The 16,905-nt window shown below is 44.1% G+C and overlaps 1 protein-coding gene across 1 annotated transcript in view; it reads left to right on the forward strand.

Moving 5' to 3' along the window:
• Positions 1 to 2,161: 2,161 nt before the first annotated feature.
• The window catches only part of Glb1l2 (galactosidase beta 1 like 2), a 43,528-nt gene continuing 28,784 nt past the window's right edge, over positions 2,162 to 16,905 (forward strand). Inside the window, exons 1-2 of the mRNA XM_090319837.1 lie at positions 2,162 to 2,289; positions 15,233 to 15,430. Coding sequence (XP_090175963.1) covers positions 2,204 to 2,289; positions 15,233 to 15,430 — 284 coding nt within the window. The 5' untranslated portion in view covers positions 2,162 to 2,203. The remainder of the gene's footprint in view (positions 2,290 to 15,232; positions 15,431 to 16,905) is intronic.

The following is a 16,905-nucleotide window of genomic DNA, read 5'->3' on the forward strand; positions in this document are numbered from 1 at the left end:
AGCGACGGGTACCTTGCAGATTCGTTCCCTTTTGTCAGCACTGAGGTTTGAACTCCAAGCCTGGTACTTGTTGGCTTTCTCAGTGGTGCTCTGCCACTGAAGTCATTCATGCCTGTTCTCTAATATTTTGCTGGTTGTTTTGGAGACAGAGCCTCATAGAGTTTTCTGACAAGTCTTGGCTTCCAATTACAATCTTTCTAATTTCAACCTCCTGAGGACCTAGGATTATAGGCACAAACCAACCTCCAGCACTTTTTGCTGTATTTTTCCAAGTAAGGCCTTGCTTTTGCACAGGCTGTCTTGAACTTCCTTTTATTTGAGGGAGTAGGGAAGCACCTGCACTGGGCTTGATCTCTGGGTATTGCACTCTCTCCTGACCTTTTCTCATTATAGTACTTGAACCATACCTCTACTTCCAGCTTTTTGCTGGTTAATTGGAGACAGGAAATAGGGCTTTTTTTTTTTCAGTTTGGGCTGGCTCTAGATCTCCATTCTTAGATATCAGCCTCTTGAGCAGCTAGGATTATAGATGTGAATCATTAGTGCCTGATACACCTCGCATTTTAAATTTATTGAGATGGGGGTCTTATGAACTTTTTACTGGTAAAAAGTTGGTTGGCTTCCAACCAAGACTTCAGAGCTCAGATCAGATTGGGGAAAGTGTGTGTGTGTGTGTGTGTGTGTGTGTGTGTGTGTGTGAATGTGTACAGGTGTGTGTGTTGGTCTTGGGGTGGGGTTGGGGTAGAACTTAGGGCCTGGGTACTCTTCCTGAGTTTCCTGAGTTGTTTTGTTTGTTGTTTTGGCCAGTCCTGGAGCTTGAAGACAGGGCCTGGGCTCTGTTCTTGAGCCTCTCTGTGCTCAAGACTAGCCCTCTACCACTTGAGTTACACCTCTACTTCAAGTTTTCTGATGCTTAATTGGAGATAAGAATCTCACAGACTTCCTGTCTGAGCTGGCTTCAAATCACAATCCTCAGATCTCAGCCTCCTGAGTAGCTAGGATTAGAGGCACATAGCAGGTTAAGGTTTTAAAACAATGCAATAGGAGGATTAGTCTAGAAATCTTGATGTTAAAACTTTTTTTTATTGCCTCTCTGGAATTTCTTTAAGCAAAATCTGAATTTTCTTTCAGGAGTTTGTGATCGTTACATAGAATAGATTTTACCCAAATAATCCATGATGTCCCCTGGAACATAATTGTTTTGCCTACAATACTCATCCTTTCAAAAATTAGGATTTTATCTAGACCATTTTTTCTCTCCAAGGAATGACATTTGAGCTCAATTTCTTGAGCTTTCCTCAGCTGGAGTTCCTGTCTGGAGCTCTCCCACTTGAGTCAGACCTCAAACCAGGCCTTTTGTAAGTTATTTTACAGACAGAATCATTTGGATTTTCTTGCCTAGGCTGGCTTCAAACTTTGATCCTCTGGATTTTTGTCTCCTAAGTTGCTTGTGATTGCATGTGTGAACCACAGAACTGAAACTACCGGGAGTCAGGGCTAGAATAAGGCTAGAGGAAAAGAAGGACAGAATGTTTCGGTCCACAGACACATCGTGCTACACCTGTAAGAAGCACTCTGAGCTATACATTATGTTTACAATTCTTTAAATTATTATTCTTTAATTCTTTAAATTCTTTAAATTATTTCTTTTCTTCGAAATCTAAATTATTTTAAAAGGTTTCCTTGTTTGCTCCCCAGAGTGGCAGGTGCCTTTAACACATACTTCCCTATGTAGCAAGGTGGGGAGGGAGAGACTTTATTCAGAGTATGCTAGGAGTAGAGGACACAGGCTTACTATTTCTGCACTTGTCTGTATTCCACGTGCAGGAAAAGACTTTGCAAAACTAGGAATGCCTCTCTGCAGCTCAGGAGGAGATCTCCCGTGGGGTCCACCCTTCTCAGGAAACATGGGGCTGGCAGGAAACCTGCTCCAGGCGAGGCCCCGCCCTGCTGCAGTCAACTCCCCCGAGTCCTCCGCCCTAATCTCCCGAGCTCGGGGCCCCGCCCCTGCTTAGGCGTGGTCTGAAGCTGCAGCCAATGAGCGCCAGCGGGGCCCAGAGCGGGCCGGGCGGACCGAGTCACGGTTGCCGGAGCGACCGGCGCGCCGCCCCGCCCCGCCCCGCAACTCCGGGGCTCCAGGGTGCGCGGAACAGGGCCGGAGTGGAAGCGCAGACCCTGGGTCATCTGCGCCCAGCGAAGCGCGATGACCACGTGGAGCCTCCGGCGGAGGCCAAGCCGCACACTCGGACTCCTACTGCTGGTTATCCTGAGCTTTCTGGTGCTCCGCAGGTGAGGGAGAGCCCCGTCCACAACCTCCTGGGTCCCTTGCACGCACCCCGGCTCTGCACACCTCTCGTTCTCAAGGTGCCAAGCCTGAACTCCCACTGGAAATGGTCCCAGCCTCCTCTTTCTTGGAACTCGCCAACATCCAAGAGTCCTTTTGCACCTCAGGCACTTTGATCCTACCTGGAGATCTAGGACGCTGGGTGACACACCGAGCAGGTGTTGTCCTCAGACTCTCCAGGCACCTGTCAACTGAATTTCCCACTCCAACACACCTGTGATGCTGAGCTCTGCCGCAGTTCGACACCTTCAGTCTTAGGGGAGGTTGGCAGAACATTCCTCCCATCACTGTCCTCTGCCTAACCCCTTTCTGATATTCTCCAGTGCCCCCGCATTTCCTCCAGATTTGGCCAGGAGGTTTCCTGTTTATGGTGCAATATTTAGTGAGCCTCGCACAGTCATAAAGTCTCTGCCCAGGAGTGTCCTAGATCCTAGGGCCTGATTTGGTTGCACCAGATTAGTACTGATAAATGAGTCTTTCCCTTTTACCCCTTTCCACATTACCAGCTTACTCCTCCTCCCTTCCACCCCACTTTCGAACTAATTGTTGATAGCTAGAGATGGAGTTCATGGATAGAATGCTATCTATCTGGGTGCTCAACTCCAGGATTTTTCTAGACAGAGCCTATCTATAGGAGTTTACAGCCCTGACTATCTTTCAGGTCGATTCCTGGTGCTTTCCATATTCAAAACGTCCCTTGTTGCTGGGAGGCAGACCAGCAGCATGGCTTGGTTTGGCAATGGAATTGCCGAGCTGAAGCTGAGCCTTGGGAGCTGGTGGCAGGGCTATCATCTCTGTTTTGTCTTTGACTTTTTTCTTTTTTTCTATCCATTACTTCACCTTTCTGAGAGACAGGTTTTGTTTTTTTTTAATGGAGACAATAATTTTAAGATTTGCTTGCTTTTTTATATTTTTCCATATGAGCACATTTGGAGACTACACCTTTTCCTGATTTACATTACTTGTTCTTTTTGTGTGTGTGTGTGATCATGGGGCTTGAACTCAGCCTGGGTGCTGATCCTGAGCTCTTCAGCTCAAGGCTACCACCCTACTTCCCATTTTCCAGGGGTTAATTGGAGATAAGAGTCTCTGGTCCTTTTGTTCCCCGGGCTAGCTTTGAGCCTTGATCCTCAGATCTCAGCCTCCTGAGTAACAAGGATTACAGACATGAGCCACCGCAACCAGCTACATTACTTGTTTTTGAGATGAGAATGCTGTAATATTTATGGGAGGAGAAAGTGGATCTTTTCTTACTCTTAGCAAACCTAATGAGGCACCTCACTTCTCTGGTTGTTACAAGACTTTTCTCATCAAGATAGTTCTGGAGCTTGTAGGATCTTCAGCCTCTCAAGAGGCTGATGTAACCCCCTGGAAGAATCATTCAGGTCCGAGCAGCAGGAACATCTTTCAACACAAGGTGCTAAGGAGCCTGGGCTCCAGAGATCTGCAGGTAGCCTGCTGTTTGCTTGTCCTTGATCAGGGATACAGCTGTCCATGCACTGGTCCCAGACAGGTCACAGTAAGGGACAGCATTGAAGACTTGAGACTAGTCGGGCAGCACACCTTAGTAGGCCTCAGGAAAAGGTATGAAGCAGAGGCTGTTTGTTGTTAGTTTCTCAGGTCAATGTGGGATAGTAGGCTGGGCTGTGAAGAAGCCTGACTTTCTGGGAGGTGAGTTAACTGTGCCTCTATCCAGGTGGATTGTCCACAGTTGGAGTCAGACTAAGGCCTGTGGACCTGCTTAGAAATGGCAACAAGGGGGCTAGGAGTTTGGCCTAGTGGTAGAGAGCTTGTCTAGCATGCACGAAGATCTGTATTCTATTCCTCAGTACCACATACACAGAAAAAGTTGGAAATGATGCTGTGGTTCAAGTGGCAGAGTGCTAGCCTTGAGAAAAGCCCAAGGACAGTGCTCAGGCCCTGAGTTCAAGCCTCAAGACTAGCAAAAAAAGAAAAAAAGAAATGGCAAGAAGGCATTCATATCTTCTACTCAAGCCTGGAAATTTGAACTGCTTGGGAAAGCTGATGTTTCTGCTACTCTTTCTGTGTCAGCAGTTGAGAGAATGGCTAGAGAATCAAGTTCAGGGCCATCTCTTAGGATCTTCAGAATATCTGTCTTTCATTACCTCATGATTATATATCATCCTCATCACACTTTCTGTTGAACTTCTATTTGACCTGGGCTGGACAGCAGTGGTTCTAAGTTGCTCTAATAGTTTGAGTAACTGGCAGGAACAGATTCTGTGACTCCTTCACGACTTACCTTGTTTACCCCAGCCTTGACTGGGTCATTACATGAGTGGGAGGAAGGGGCCTCTCCCAGCTGTTGTTGGGGAATGTTGGTGTGGCCAGTGGAAAACAGGTCATGAGGAACTGGCTCCTCACCTCACAGCTTTGCCAAGCCTGGCTGTGAGAACTTGCCTTTCTCCTGGACCCCAGAAGGTAGGTATTTGGAGGGCAACTAGGGTGGGGAGCAAGGGCCTCTGTTTGGCCTTAGAATTTCTTTTCTATGAATGTTTCCTTTGGTTGGTTTAATAGTCAGTTAACCATTTGTTTACATCACATCTAAGAAATAGGAGGGTTAGATTGACTTCTGGGGAGAATTTTAGCCTTAGGGTTTTTAGACTAAATAAGTGCCCCCCCCCTGATTTTTTTTTTGCCAGTTATGGGGCTTAAACTCAGGGACTGTGCGCTGTCCTTGGGCTTTTCTCAAGGCTAGAGCTCTGCCACTTGAGCCACACCACCACTTCCGGCTTTTTAATTTATATATGTGGTACTGAGGAATTGAACCTGCGTTTTTGTGTATGCTAGGCAAGCACTCTACCAGTAGGCCAAACTCCCAGCCCTCTTTTTCTTTTCTTTTTTCTTTCTTTCTTTCTTTCTTTCTTTCTTTCTTTCTTTCTTTCTTTCTTTCTTTCTTTCCTTCTCTCTCTCTCTCTCTCTCTCTCTCTCTCTCTCTCTCTCTCTCTCTCTTTCTTTTTCTTTTTTTTTTTTTGCCAGTCCTGTGCTTGAGCTCAGGGCCTGAGCACTGTCCTTGGACTTTCTCAAGGCTAGAGCTCTACCACTTGAGCCTCAACACCACTTCTGGCTTTTTTCTATGTACGTGGTACTGATGAATCGAACCTGAGTCTTTGTGCATGCTAGGCAAGCACTCTACCACTAGGCCAAACTCCCAGCCTCTTTTTCTTTTTTTAAAAATACCTCTATTGAAATATAATTATGGTACCAAAGTGTACATATTTAGTATATCTTCACCTGGTAAACCAGCACTATAAATTATCATAGTGAAAACATATCAAGTCTTCCAGATTTCTCCTTCCATTCTGCTTTAATCCCCCAGACTCTAGATAAGCACTGATTTGCTGCTTCCTGCCACTAGATACTGGTTTCTCTTCTACAGAGTTTTATAGAAATGTATCCTAAAGCGTGTACTCTTTTGTTTGGCTTTTTTCACTTAGCACATTATTTTAAGATCCATGATGCCCTGTCAGTGTGAGCCCAAGCATTTTAGCCAGTCACCTGGGATCTTCTTTCCTCTTTCTGCTCCATGAACACAAGAATGCCTGTTTGATATGATCACAACATGGTTCCTTAATAAAAATGCATCACTGAGAAATATTTCAACCAGCTCTTACGTGTCTCATACTTGAAACTTGAGCTGGCAAAGAGAGAGGGGGGGGGCAGGCCTACTGAAGGCAGCCCAGCACCATACTCCTTTCCTCTCAATTCCATCCATCAGATACCAAGGCCTTCTTGAACAAAGAAAGGGGGAAACCAGTCAAACTCCTTCTCCTTATTAAAGGTGGATACCTTAGCTATGCAGGTCACTTACCTTAGTCTAAATCATAGCCTGTCTCCTGAAAGTATATGGACAAACCGTCTCTCTTCCTGAGTTTTGGTGAGGTTGTGGATTTTATAAGCTTTGCCTACTCCAGGACTCCACTGTGCTAGAGGCCTGAGTCATAGTCTCTGGGATGTTTCAGCTCTTTGAATGCTTCTCTTTCATCTTCTAGTGGTGGTACATCCAACATCTGGGAAGTGTCAAGCATATCTGCCTGAGCAGTGGCTCAGATGGGGTGTTGCTGGGAAGATAGAGTTAGCTTTGTGAGTTTCTCAGGGCCATGCTAGACAATCATGAAGGAGATGAGCATTGTCTTGAATTGGTGAATTTACTTATTGAAGGGGCTTGGATACCTTGAAGACTGGGAGCCAAGAGTTCCATGGCCTTCACAGCAGATATATCAGAAATCTGGCCATAGAGTTGTCCTCCTATCAGATCATAGAAGTAATAAATAAATAAAATCACTTAGGTTTCCCGCCCCCCCTTTTTTTTTGGTGCAGGGCCTGTGCTCTGTCCCTGAGCTTTTTTTGCTCAAGGCTAGTGCTATATTACTTGAGCACAGCCCCATTTCTAGAATTTTGTTTGTTAATTGCTGAGGAAAGTCTGATAGATTTTCCTGTCTTGTCTGGTTTTGAATCATGATTCTCAGATCTCAGACTCCTGAGAGCTGGGATCACAGGTGTGAGCTACTGGAACCTGACTTAACAGCACTTAGTTTTTTATGAAATGGTAAGTTCCATTATGTTTTCTTGGATGCTCACCTGGAGAAGCATTGAGGAGATGCTGAAATATGGAAAGAGTTTAGAACATTTTGTACCTGAAATGGACTTTAGAACCTAGGAGTGCCTTTCTACTTTCCTAGCCTGTCATCTGATCTTGGAGATGTTTCCTGGGACTAAATGGAATGGTCTCATGCTAAAACTGTGTGTGTGTGTGTGTGTGTGTGTGTGTGTGTGTGTGTGTGTGTTTGTGTGTTCCTGAGGCTTGAACTCAGAGCCTGGGATCTATCCCTGAGCCTTTCTGCTTGTGACTAGCACTCTGCCACTTGAGATCCACTTCCCGATTTTTTTGTGTGTGTTTAGTGGCAATAAGAGTCTCATGGCTTTTGCAGCATGGGTTGGCTTTGAACTGAAATCCTCAAATCTCTGTACCATCCTAAGTAGCCAGGATTACAGATGTAAGCCATCAGTGCTTGGCTGTGACTTGGGCCGGGAGTTCAGCCTAGTGGTAGAGTGCTTGCCTAGCATACACAAAGGCCTAGGTTCAATTCTTTGGTACCACATACATAGAACAAAGCTGGAAGTGGTGCTGTGGCTCAAGTGGCAGAGTGCTAGCTCTGAGGAAAAAGCCCAAGGACAGTGCTCAGGCCCTGAGTTCAAGCCCCAACACTAGCACAAAACAACAGCAACAACAATAAATAAATAAATAAATAAATAATACTTAGCCAGAGCATAGCCTACTGGTAGAGTGCTTGCCTAGCATGCACAAAGACCTAGGTTCAATTCTTTGGTACCACATACATAGAAAAAAGCTGGAAGTGGGGCTGTGACTCAAGTGGTAGAGCTCTAGCCTTGAGAAAACCTAAGGACAGAGCTCAGGCCCTGAGCCCAAGCCAGGACTGGCAAAAAACAAACAAACAAACAAACAAACAAACATGTAACTTATTATTTTTTTTCTGAATCACAATTTTATTCCTTTTTCATTCGTTGAAAGTACCACACTGAACAAACTGTAGGCACTCCTCAAGTAATAAACACTATACAAGACACCTAGAATTCTATCAAGAGTGAGACAGTAGTCCTACCAGTGAGATATTCCAGTCTAGAGGGGTAGGAGGGATGGGGCATGGCCTATGCTGATCATGCAGAAAGTTGATTCCCAGAAAGTGCAAAGTTACTGCTGTGCATCTGATGGGGCCAAAGGTCTTCCTTTTGTCTTAGTTCTTCATTATTCTCCACAGAATAGTCTGTATATTCCCTTCTTGATTCCATATTTAACTGCCTTTCTGGCTTCACAGTAAACTTGGTGACTAGATGATGGGAAAGAATTTTCCTTTTCCTTAGAAGAGTTCATTTTTAGTTTGCAAAAATCTGTGTGTTCATAGGGCAAAACCTAGATAGATAAGGCTATATAGGAGGAGGCTAAATGAAAGGACCTCCACGATATAGAAACAAGAGGCATATAAGGCGTGACTATTGTTCTCAATGTACGATGTTATTTCTCATCTCTTTTGTTGTCCCTTGGTTATCTCATATTGTTATAATATCTGACCTTGTTATCTGATTAATTGTATATAAAACATGTAACTTATTAACAAAGGTATATAAGAGAAGGATTATTTCTTATGAGACCCAAGAATCTATTTATCCCTATACATAATAAAACAGAATTTCCTTCTGTAGACTATAGAATTGAGCTCAGCATATCCTTTATGCTGACCCAACAGAAATGGAATATGCTATTTTGGAAATACCTTATCAAGATTTAAAATGAATATCTCTTATGGTCAGCAGTTCTGACAGAAATATATCCAACAGACATTCACTACAATTCCGTTTAGTAGCCAAACGATTGCAAACAATCAGTGCTCATTAATAGAGGGCTATTTAAATAAATTATGTGTCTAATGGACAAATGTATGTGGCTATCTTATATCTGCACATGATATCTATTAAAGAAACCATTATCTGCTGGGAGGGAAGGAGGAGCCTAAGTGGAAGAGATGACAGTTTGGGAGGTTGGGAGGGAACTTCTGGGTTTCTGAGTCATTTTTAGGTAGGAAATATTCCAAGATGGAAGGGTGGTTATTAAGAGTAGGGCCCTTTGTAGTTATTAAAGTTTTAACTTATCTGTAGATTGAGAAACAATAATGTATCTTTTTATTTTCCATTTGTCAATGAAAAAATTTCCAAGAGTGAAGCATAGCATCTCTGGACACCCTTGTAGTTTTTTGTTGTCCTATGTTGAATTATTAATGAAGAAATGTTGGTATCTCACTGTTGAATCTCAAGGCATTGGTCTCACACAGACTTCTTACTGTATATTTTTCCTGCAGTATTTAGGAAAGGTGGTCCTTTGAACCACAGTAATGTTTTAGGGTTGGGTAGGCAGCCACTTGGTCTGGTTCTTGAAGCCTGGTGCTAGGCCAGTTCTTGGCTGGCAGGCTTCTCAGGGGTGCTTGGATTGCAGTAGTACCTTGAGCCTATGTCTCTGTAGATCTCATGTGTTTGCTTTGGGAATAGAAGATCCAAGTCTTAACCTGCAAGAGTGTAAAACATTAGGAGTGTGCAGGAAGCTGCAGCAAGTTCTTGGGGCCCAGTGATGGTTCCAAGAGTTAGTATTTGGGAGTATGGGCCTGAACCAAAGAATAAACTGCTTCTTTTGCAGGCCTTCCACCTCCACTGCTGAGGGCAGAGAAAGCAAGGGCTACAGATGGGTGGGATGGCAATACTTCAAATAGGATTTCAAGGAAACCTATAAGCAAATCAGAATCTGGAGATTAATGAATAGAAATTTACATTCTCTCTTTCAAACTTGAAAGTTCATTCATGAACTCATCCAAAGTGAAGAAAGTGTTCTTCTTTATTCCAACACACCCACCTGACACTTCTTATTATGCCCAGGGACATCTTGCCTTCTTCATCCTGCCCGGAACCTTTTGTCCTCAAGATCCACTTCAGCAATCAGTAATAAGGTGTCCGAATGCTTCACATACTGCCCTGCTCTCTCACTGGGCACAACCTGATGAAAATTCCTCATACTAGGCTGTAGTAGATCTCAGGGATTCCTTCATGTCCTCAGTTTTATGCTTTTATTGCACAGAGCCTAGTGAATGATAAATGCTTTGTTTCCACTTGTCAAAAGGAAGCTGGTAGGAATGGGGCATAGAGGACTTATTCTAGGAGAGGTCCTGTCAAAAATCAGGACACCCATGTCTTATTCTAGGAATCTCCTTAACCAACTGAGAAGCAACAGAAACCCCCAAAATGAATGCCAGTAATAGCCCTCCCTCCACAGAATGTAGGCGTCCCTGATTTTATCCTAAAAATGTTAATCACAGGGCAAGGAGCATGGCCTAGTGGTAGAATGCTTGCCTAGCATGCATGAAGCCCTGGGTTCGATTCCTGGGTACCACATACACAGAAAAAGCTGGAAGTGATGTTATGGCTCAATTGGTAGAGTCCAAGGACAGTGCCTAGGCCCTGAGTTCAAGTTCCAGGACTGGCAAAAAAATGTCAATCACAATGTACTGATCACTTAAGAACCAGCAGAAACACCTTGTCTTCCTGAAGGTTGGGTAGTACCTTAGTGACAAAGCTAACTTCAAAGTCTCTTTGAGTTTTAAACCATGCAGCTAGTATTTCCCTTATTTTATTATTACTGAATGAACTACTCTGGAAATGATGGGAGTTAATATGACACTCATTAATGTTAATGATTATGATTAGTGTTAATAACCATTGGTGTGGTGCTTTGTGGTTTAGAGCAGGAAGCTTTAACTTGTATCATCACATAACATTTATCACCCTCCCCACTTCTCACTAAATTCATCCTTTTTATTTCCAGAAAGGAAACAAGTAAATTCTCCAGATTTTGGACTTTGATAATAGCAGTTTTGTGTTTTTTGTTGGTTTATTTGCAAAATTTATTTCTTGCCACTTGGTAGGCACCAAAATTGTGTGTGTGTGTGTGTGTGTGTGTGTGTGTGTGTGTGTGTGTGCATGTGTGCTTGTGTGGTGTTACTGGGGCCTACTGGAACTTAAGAATTTACCCTTTTGTTTAGCTTTTCTACCTAAGGCTTGTACTCTACCACTTGAGCCATAGCTTCACTTCTGGCTTTTTGCTGGCTAATTGTAGTAAGAGTCTCTTGGAAATACCTACCCAGGTTGGCTTTGAACCTGGATGCTCAAGTCTTAACCTCCTGAATATCTAGGTTTATAGCTGTGAAACATCAGTACCTGGGAAGAAATATTTTTATATCTAGAAAATAGCAGGGTACAGAGGAACTAGGAAAGTATTTTTCCATATTAGAGTGAGAGACTAAATGTCCATATATTAAGGGAAAGAATATAGCTTGGTGCTTTTTCATCTTTTTTTTTTATTGTTGTTCTTGCTCATCTTTTTATACTCATGTCTGACATTCTACCACTTGAGCCACATCATCAGTTGTGGCTTTTTGTTGATCAATTAGAGATGAGAATATTCTGGTTCTGTCTGTTGAGGACGGCTTTGAGCCATAACCCTCAGATCTCAGTCTCCTGAGCAACTGGAATTCCAGGTGTGAGTCACCAGTGCTTGGCTTCATCTTTAACATTGGAATCTGGCTAAATTGCAGATGTGGAGTGAGTAGGACTATAGTTTTGTATTTCTAAAAACCTGTGTGGTTGTGTGCTCTGCAGATTGCACTTGGAGAAGTCATCCTGCACTTGTGTAGCTCAGTGTTGGCAGAGCTCCCATACTGTCAAATGTCTTGCTTGCTTGCTTGCTTATTTATTTATTTATTTATTTATTTGCTGGCCTGGAGCTTGAACTCAGGGCCTGCGCACTGTCCCTGAACTTTTTGACCCATGGCTGATATTCTACCACTTGAGCTCTACTTCTGACTTTTTGATGATTAATTGGAGATAAGGGTCTCATGGACTTTCCTGCCTGGGATGGCTTCGAACCATGATCCTTATTGTTCAGCCTACTGAGTAACTAGCTGTTTCCTGGCTTTCACTTTCTATTTTTGCTTGAAACAGGGTCTCTATGTGGTCAGGGTGGCCTTAAACTAGTGATTCTCTAGAGTACTGAGAATGTAGGGCTGTGACACCTTACCTAGCCAAAATGCCTTTTGTTGTTGGTTGTGGTGCTTGAGCTCAGAGCCTAGGTGCTGTCCTTGAACTCTTTTGCTCAAGGCTAGCACTCTACCACTTTGAAGTAGCTCCACTTGTGGTTTTTGAGAGGTTTATTGGAGATAAGAGACTCTCAGGGACTTATCTACTGTGGCTTTCAAGTTCGATCCTTAGATCTTAGCCTTCTGAGTAGCTAGGATTACAGGCGTGAGCCAATGGTACCTGGTTTTGGAGTGCCATTTTTAAGAAAAAAAAATCTGTGCGTGTAATTTTATACCTATATTAGCTGAGGCAAGCCTTGCAGGAACCTGAGTGGGGACTCAGGGGAGGGTGTCTGGTGAGCTTGCTGAGTGCTTCAGGCATGGAGGACAGAGTATATTCCTTAGAGGAAATATGGTTAAAATGAAGGGATGTGGGCAACTTCAGACAAATTCAAAATGGTCAAGATCCCATGATCCAGAGGAAGAGCCTGCAGAGAGGAAAAGGAACAGTTAAAAGAAGGTTCAGATAGGGGCTGGATGGGGACCCCAGCATCTGATTTGAGTAATCTCGGCCTCCAACTACTAGAACAGTAGTTGGCAGGGTATGGGCTTTGTGGATCACAGAGTTTCTATTGCGTCTAATTAATCGAACCCCAAATCACCTGTGTAGGTAGATAATATGGCAATGTGCCAGTACTACTCTTTGTGAATGCATGTGGAGGTGTAGCTCAAACTGCAGAAAGCCCTGAGTTCCAACCCCTGTACTTGTGAATAGTAAAGAATGAAGTTGTCACTTTTATGGGTCCTAAAATACATTTTTTTGTCAGTCATGGTGTTTGGACTCTGGGCCTGGGTGTTGAGCTCTTCAGCTCAAGGCTACCACCCTACCCATTGAACCACAGCACCACTTCCAGTTTTCTAGTGGTTAATTGGAGATAAGAGTCCCACGGTCTCTGGCTCAAAATAGCTTTAAATGCTTTTGATTTAAGAATGTGAAGAACATTTTGAGCTTGTGGGCCTCACAGTAGCAGGTGGAATTTGGTCCGTGGCTAGGCTTGGCTAACCCCTGGCTGAGGGCTTGGACTGGGTCCAGAAGTATCTCTGTGTACAGAGAAAGTTTTGAAATTGTAATTAGATAGCCCGGCACAAAAATCTAGCAGTAAAAAATTTCATACTGAAATGGAGAAAACGGAGTATTTTCAACATAGTCAAAAGGGGGACATGGGGAAAGTGGGGAGGTTGGGAGTATCTCGTGAGCCTTTCTGAGTGGTGGGGGTAGGTATTGGCTGTATTCCAGGTGAAGAAACTTACCATTCCCGAGGATGCTGCTGCCATTTACCCCACGGGATAGTGCTGCCACACATGTGTGTTCAGTTGTGGTTTTGGTCCCCATAGAGGTGGCTCTCACTTATCATTTGTAAATCACTTGTTGAAAAGTGGAACTTTTGGCTTTAGAGGAAAAAAAAAAGGTGTGGACAGTAGGTCTGATCTGCAGGTGATGAGCAGAGGTGTACTTACTCCTGTAGTATCAGTGTGAGTTTTGAGACTGGGTATGTGAGAAGTAGGAACAGGCTTTTCTTCCTCCTCCTCCTCCCCCTCCCCCTCCCCCTCCTCCTCCCCCTCCCCCTCCTCCTCCTTTTACCCTTCCTCCTTCCCTCCCCAGTCCTGGGGCTTGAATTCCGGGCCTAGGCATAATGCCTGAGCATCTCTGTGCTCAAGGCTAGTGCTTTACTACTTGAGTCACAGTGCCCTTTCTGGCTTTTTCTGAGTAGTTTATTGGTAATGAGAGCCTCATGAGGGCCGGGAGTTTGGCCTAGTGGTTAAAGTGCTTGCCTAGCATGCACGAAGACCCGGGTTCGATTCCTCAGTACCACATACATAGAAAAAAGCCGGAAATAGTGCTGAGGCTCAAGTGGTAGAGCCTTGAGAAAGTCCAAGGACAGTGCTCAGGCCCTGAGCTCAAGCCCAGGAATGGCAAAAAAAAAAAAAAAAAAAAGAGCCTCATGGACTTTCCTGTTTGGTTTGGCTTCAAATGCTGATCCTTGGATCTCATCCCCCTGAGTAGTTAGGATTATAGGCATGAGCTATGGACACCTGGCTGAAAATGATTTTCTTTCTCCATCAGTGGTTCTAGAAAAATTCCCAAATGGTCAGTGATGTCCTATCCACCGTTTCCTGAATAGCCATGGGGATCCAATCTCTCCTGGAACTAAGGGAACTTTAAGAAAATATTCTTTTGTATTGTAAATAATAGAAGGGTTGCATTATATTTGCCATATAGAAGGTGCATTACTTCACAAACATTGATAACCCTTCTCATGTTTTTATGCAGAGGAGCCCAGCCTAGCAATTGGCCTTCTAGTGTCAGGATCTGTACTGAAAAGGAATCAAGGAAACAGATGCCTTTGCCACTACCTCCTTCAAGTTATTTTTTTCTTTTCAACTTTCCTAAGCCTCCTGGCTGGAAACTTCCAGCTCCCTAACAGTTATTCTTGCCCACTTTCATTTGAAGCTTTCACGGGCCTAGGTGGAGAAGAGAGAAGATTCTAGAAGCCCTAAGGACTTGGGAACAAGTTGGAGGGATCTCCTTAGCCAACTCCAGAGATGGCAAGAGATGCTTTTCTAGGAACATCAACTATCCAGATGTCTTCCTGAGTAGAACACTAAGTCATGCTAGGTTGTCTTATGGCTGACACCCCTTTAGAAATTGAGTTTTGGAAGTCTGGCCAATGACCTAATGCCTCTTTCCAGGTATCTGCATTCCAGGTCTGGTGGCTGTGGCCGTGAGGGTGCTTGGAGGTATTGTTTTCTAGTAGCTGCTGCTTCTGTGTTTAGTCAGATGGCTGTGATCCGTCTCCTGAGTTAAGTCCCTAGTGCTAGAACTCAGTACTTTTCCCTGTCCCATGTAGCATGACCCTGCCTCATCCTCTCTCCTTGTAGCACATGCCTCTTCATGTTGAACCTGTGTTTGTCTTGTTCCTGGCTGCAGTGTCAGCTTGCTCTTCCCCTGCAGCAGGCCGAAGCCCCGGGACTGCTGCTGAAGGAAGACATCTCCCAAGGTTTGGTTAGGTGGGAGGGTGGGAGCTGTGCCTGATCCCTCGGGGGAGCAGGCCTCCTTGAGATGTGAAAGCTGGGTCTGTGAAGGAGGCAAAGAGGCCTATCTTTTCCCTGTTTTGGTGTTTGTGGATACCTGACAGTTCCCAGGCCCCAGGAAAATCCTTTGTCTTCCCAGATTGGATTGGAGCACTCTCATTCCTCCATGGCTCCGACATCGGCAGTTGGGGCTGCAGGCCAAAGGGCAGAACTTCATGCTGGAGGACTCCACCTTCTGGATCTTTGGAGGCTCCATACACTATTTCCGCGTGCCTAAGGAATACTGGAGGGACCGCTTGCTTAAGATGAGAGCCTGTGGCTTGAATACCCTTACCACGTGAGTGCAATCCCTCCTTCTCCTCCCCAAGCCTGGTTCCCAAACAAGGGGTTTCTGGTTGTCTATAGGAGGCAGAATGTAAGAGGGAAGCCAGCCCAAGCCTCTGTTGAGGTTTGCAGCATGTCTCCCTCCCTCTGGAGCCCCACAGGACTCATTTTTAGTACGGCAGGCATGAAAAGAATAGTAGCTGGGTACTGGTGGCTCATGCCTATAATTCAGCTGCGCAGAAGGCAGAGGTCATGGTTTAAAGTAAGCCTAGCCAGAAAAGTCCTCATGACATTCTTACATCTAATTAGCCACTCAAACAAAAGGAGTGGAACTGGAGCTCAAAGTGATAGAATGCTAGCCTTGAGCAAAAGAGCTCAGGGACAGCACCCAGGCCCTGAGTTCAAGTCCCATCATTGACCAAAAAAAAATATAGATGTAAGAATAGTTAAGTATAGATGTAGGAGGTGGTTTAGAGATCATAAATATTTATTTGTGAATGACTTGAAGGACAGAAATCTATTGTCTCATGATTCTGGAAACTAGAAATCCAAGATCAAGGTGTGGAAAAGTTTGGCTACTCCCCGGGTGGTTCCACTTGGCTTGTAGAGAGCTGTTCTGTTCTTATCCTCACTTGGCTTTTCCAGGGCATGCATTTTTGAGGTCTCTTCCTCTTCTTACAATGTACTGCAAATAGTATTTTTCACGAACAACCCCAGCCCATTTATGCCATAGATGGGTGAGCTGCCTGAGAAGGCATCTTGCAGTTTGAATATTTTTCTTTTGAGATAAGCCTCCTTTTGTCTTGACTGTCACTTTGCTGTGCTCCTGATTGGTGCACTGTAGGCACACAATGAAATGCAGATTATACAAATCTTTTAACAAGTACCCATCCCAGTGCTAGTGGCTCACATGCATAATCCTAGCTACTCAGGAGGTAGGGTATTGAAGATATTGGTTCGAAGCCAGCCTGAGTAGGAAAGTCCATGAGACTCTTATCTGCACTAAACTACAAACAAAAGTCAGAAGTGGAGCTGTTGTTTAAGTGGTAGAAAGCTAGGCTCAGGGACAGTGTCTAGACTGAGTTCAAGCCCCAGGTCTGTCTGGCAAAAAAAAAAAAGAAAGAAAAAAAAGGAAGAAAGAAAGGAAAAAGAGTAAAGAAAAAAAAAGGATTAGAACCTCTATTCTATTGCGGGCTTTGGAAATCTGCGTGCTTTAGTAAAACTAGGATTGAGCTGAAGTTTCTTCTTATATTTTATTTTATTTTATTATTTTATTTTATTTGTTCTGGTGAGTTCCTTTTTTTCCCTTCAGTGAAAGCTGGGAGTAGCAAGCAACCTGTAGTTAAAGAGCCATATCTTTTTCCTGTATGTGTCATATTTTACTCCAGTCTAATCTTCTGCTAAAGAGATGCCATGTTAGTACCTTGGGACTACTGTCTTCAAGTCTGTTTCTTTAGTTCTCAGTTGCTGGCCCAGGACATTAAGAAG

Source organism: Megascapheus bottae, chromosome 27, assembly GCF_031878675.1.
Source record: "Megascapheus bottae isolate mThoBot1 chromosome 27, mThoBot2.hap1, whole genome shotgun sequence".
In the NCBI taxonomy this organism is placed as follows: domain Eukaryota; kingdom Metazoa; phylum Chordata; class Mammalia; order Rodentia; family Geomyidae; genus Megascapheus; species Megascapheus bottae.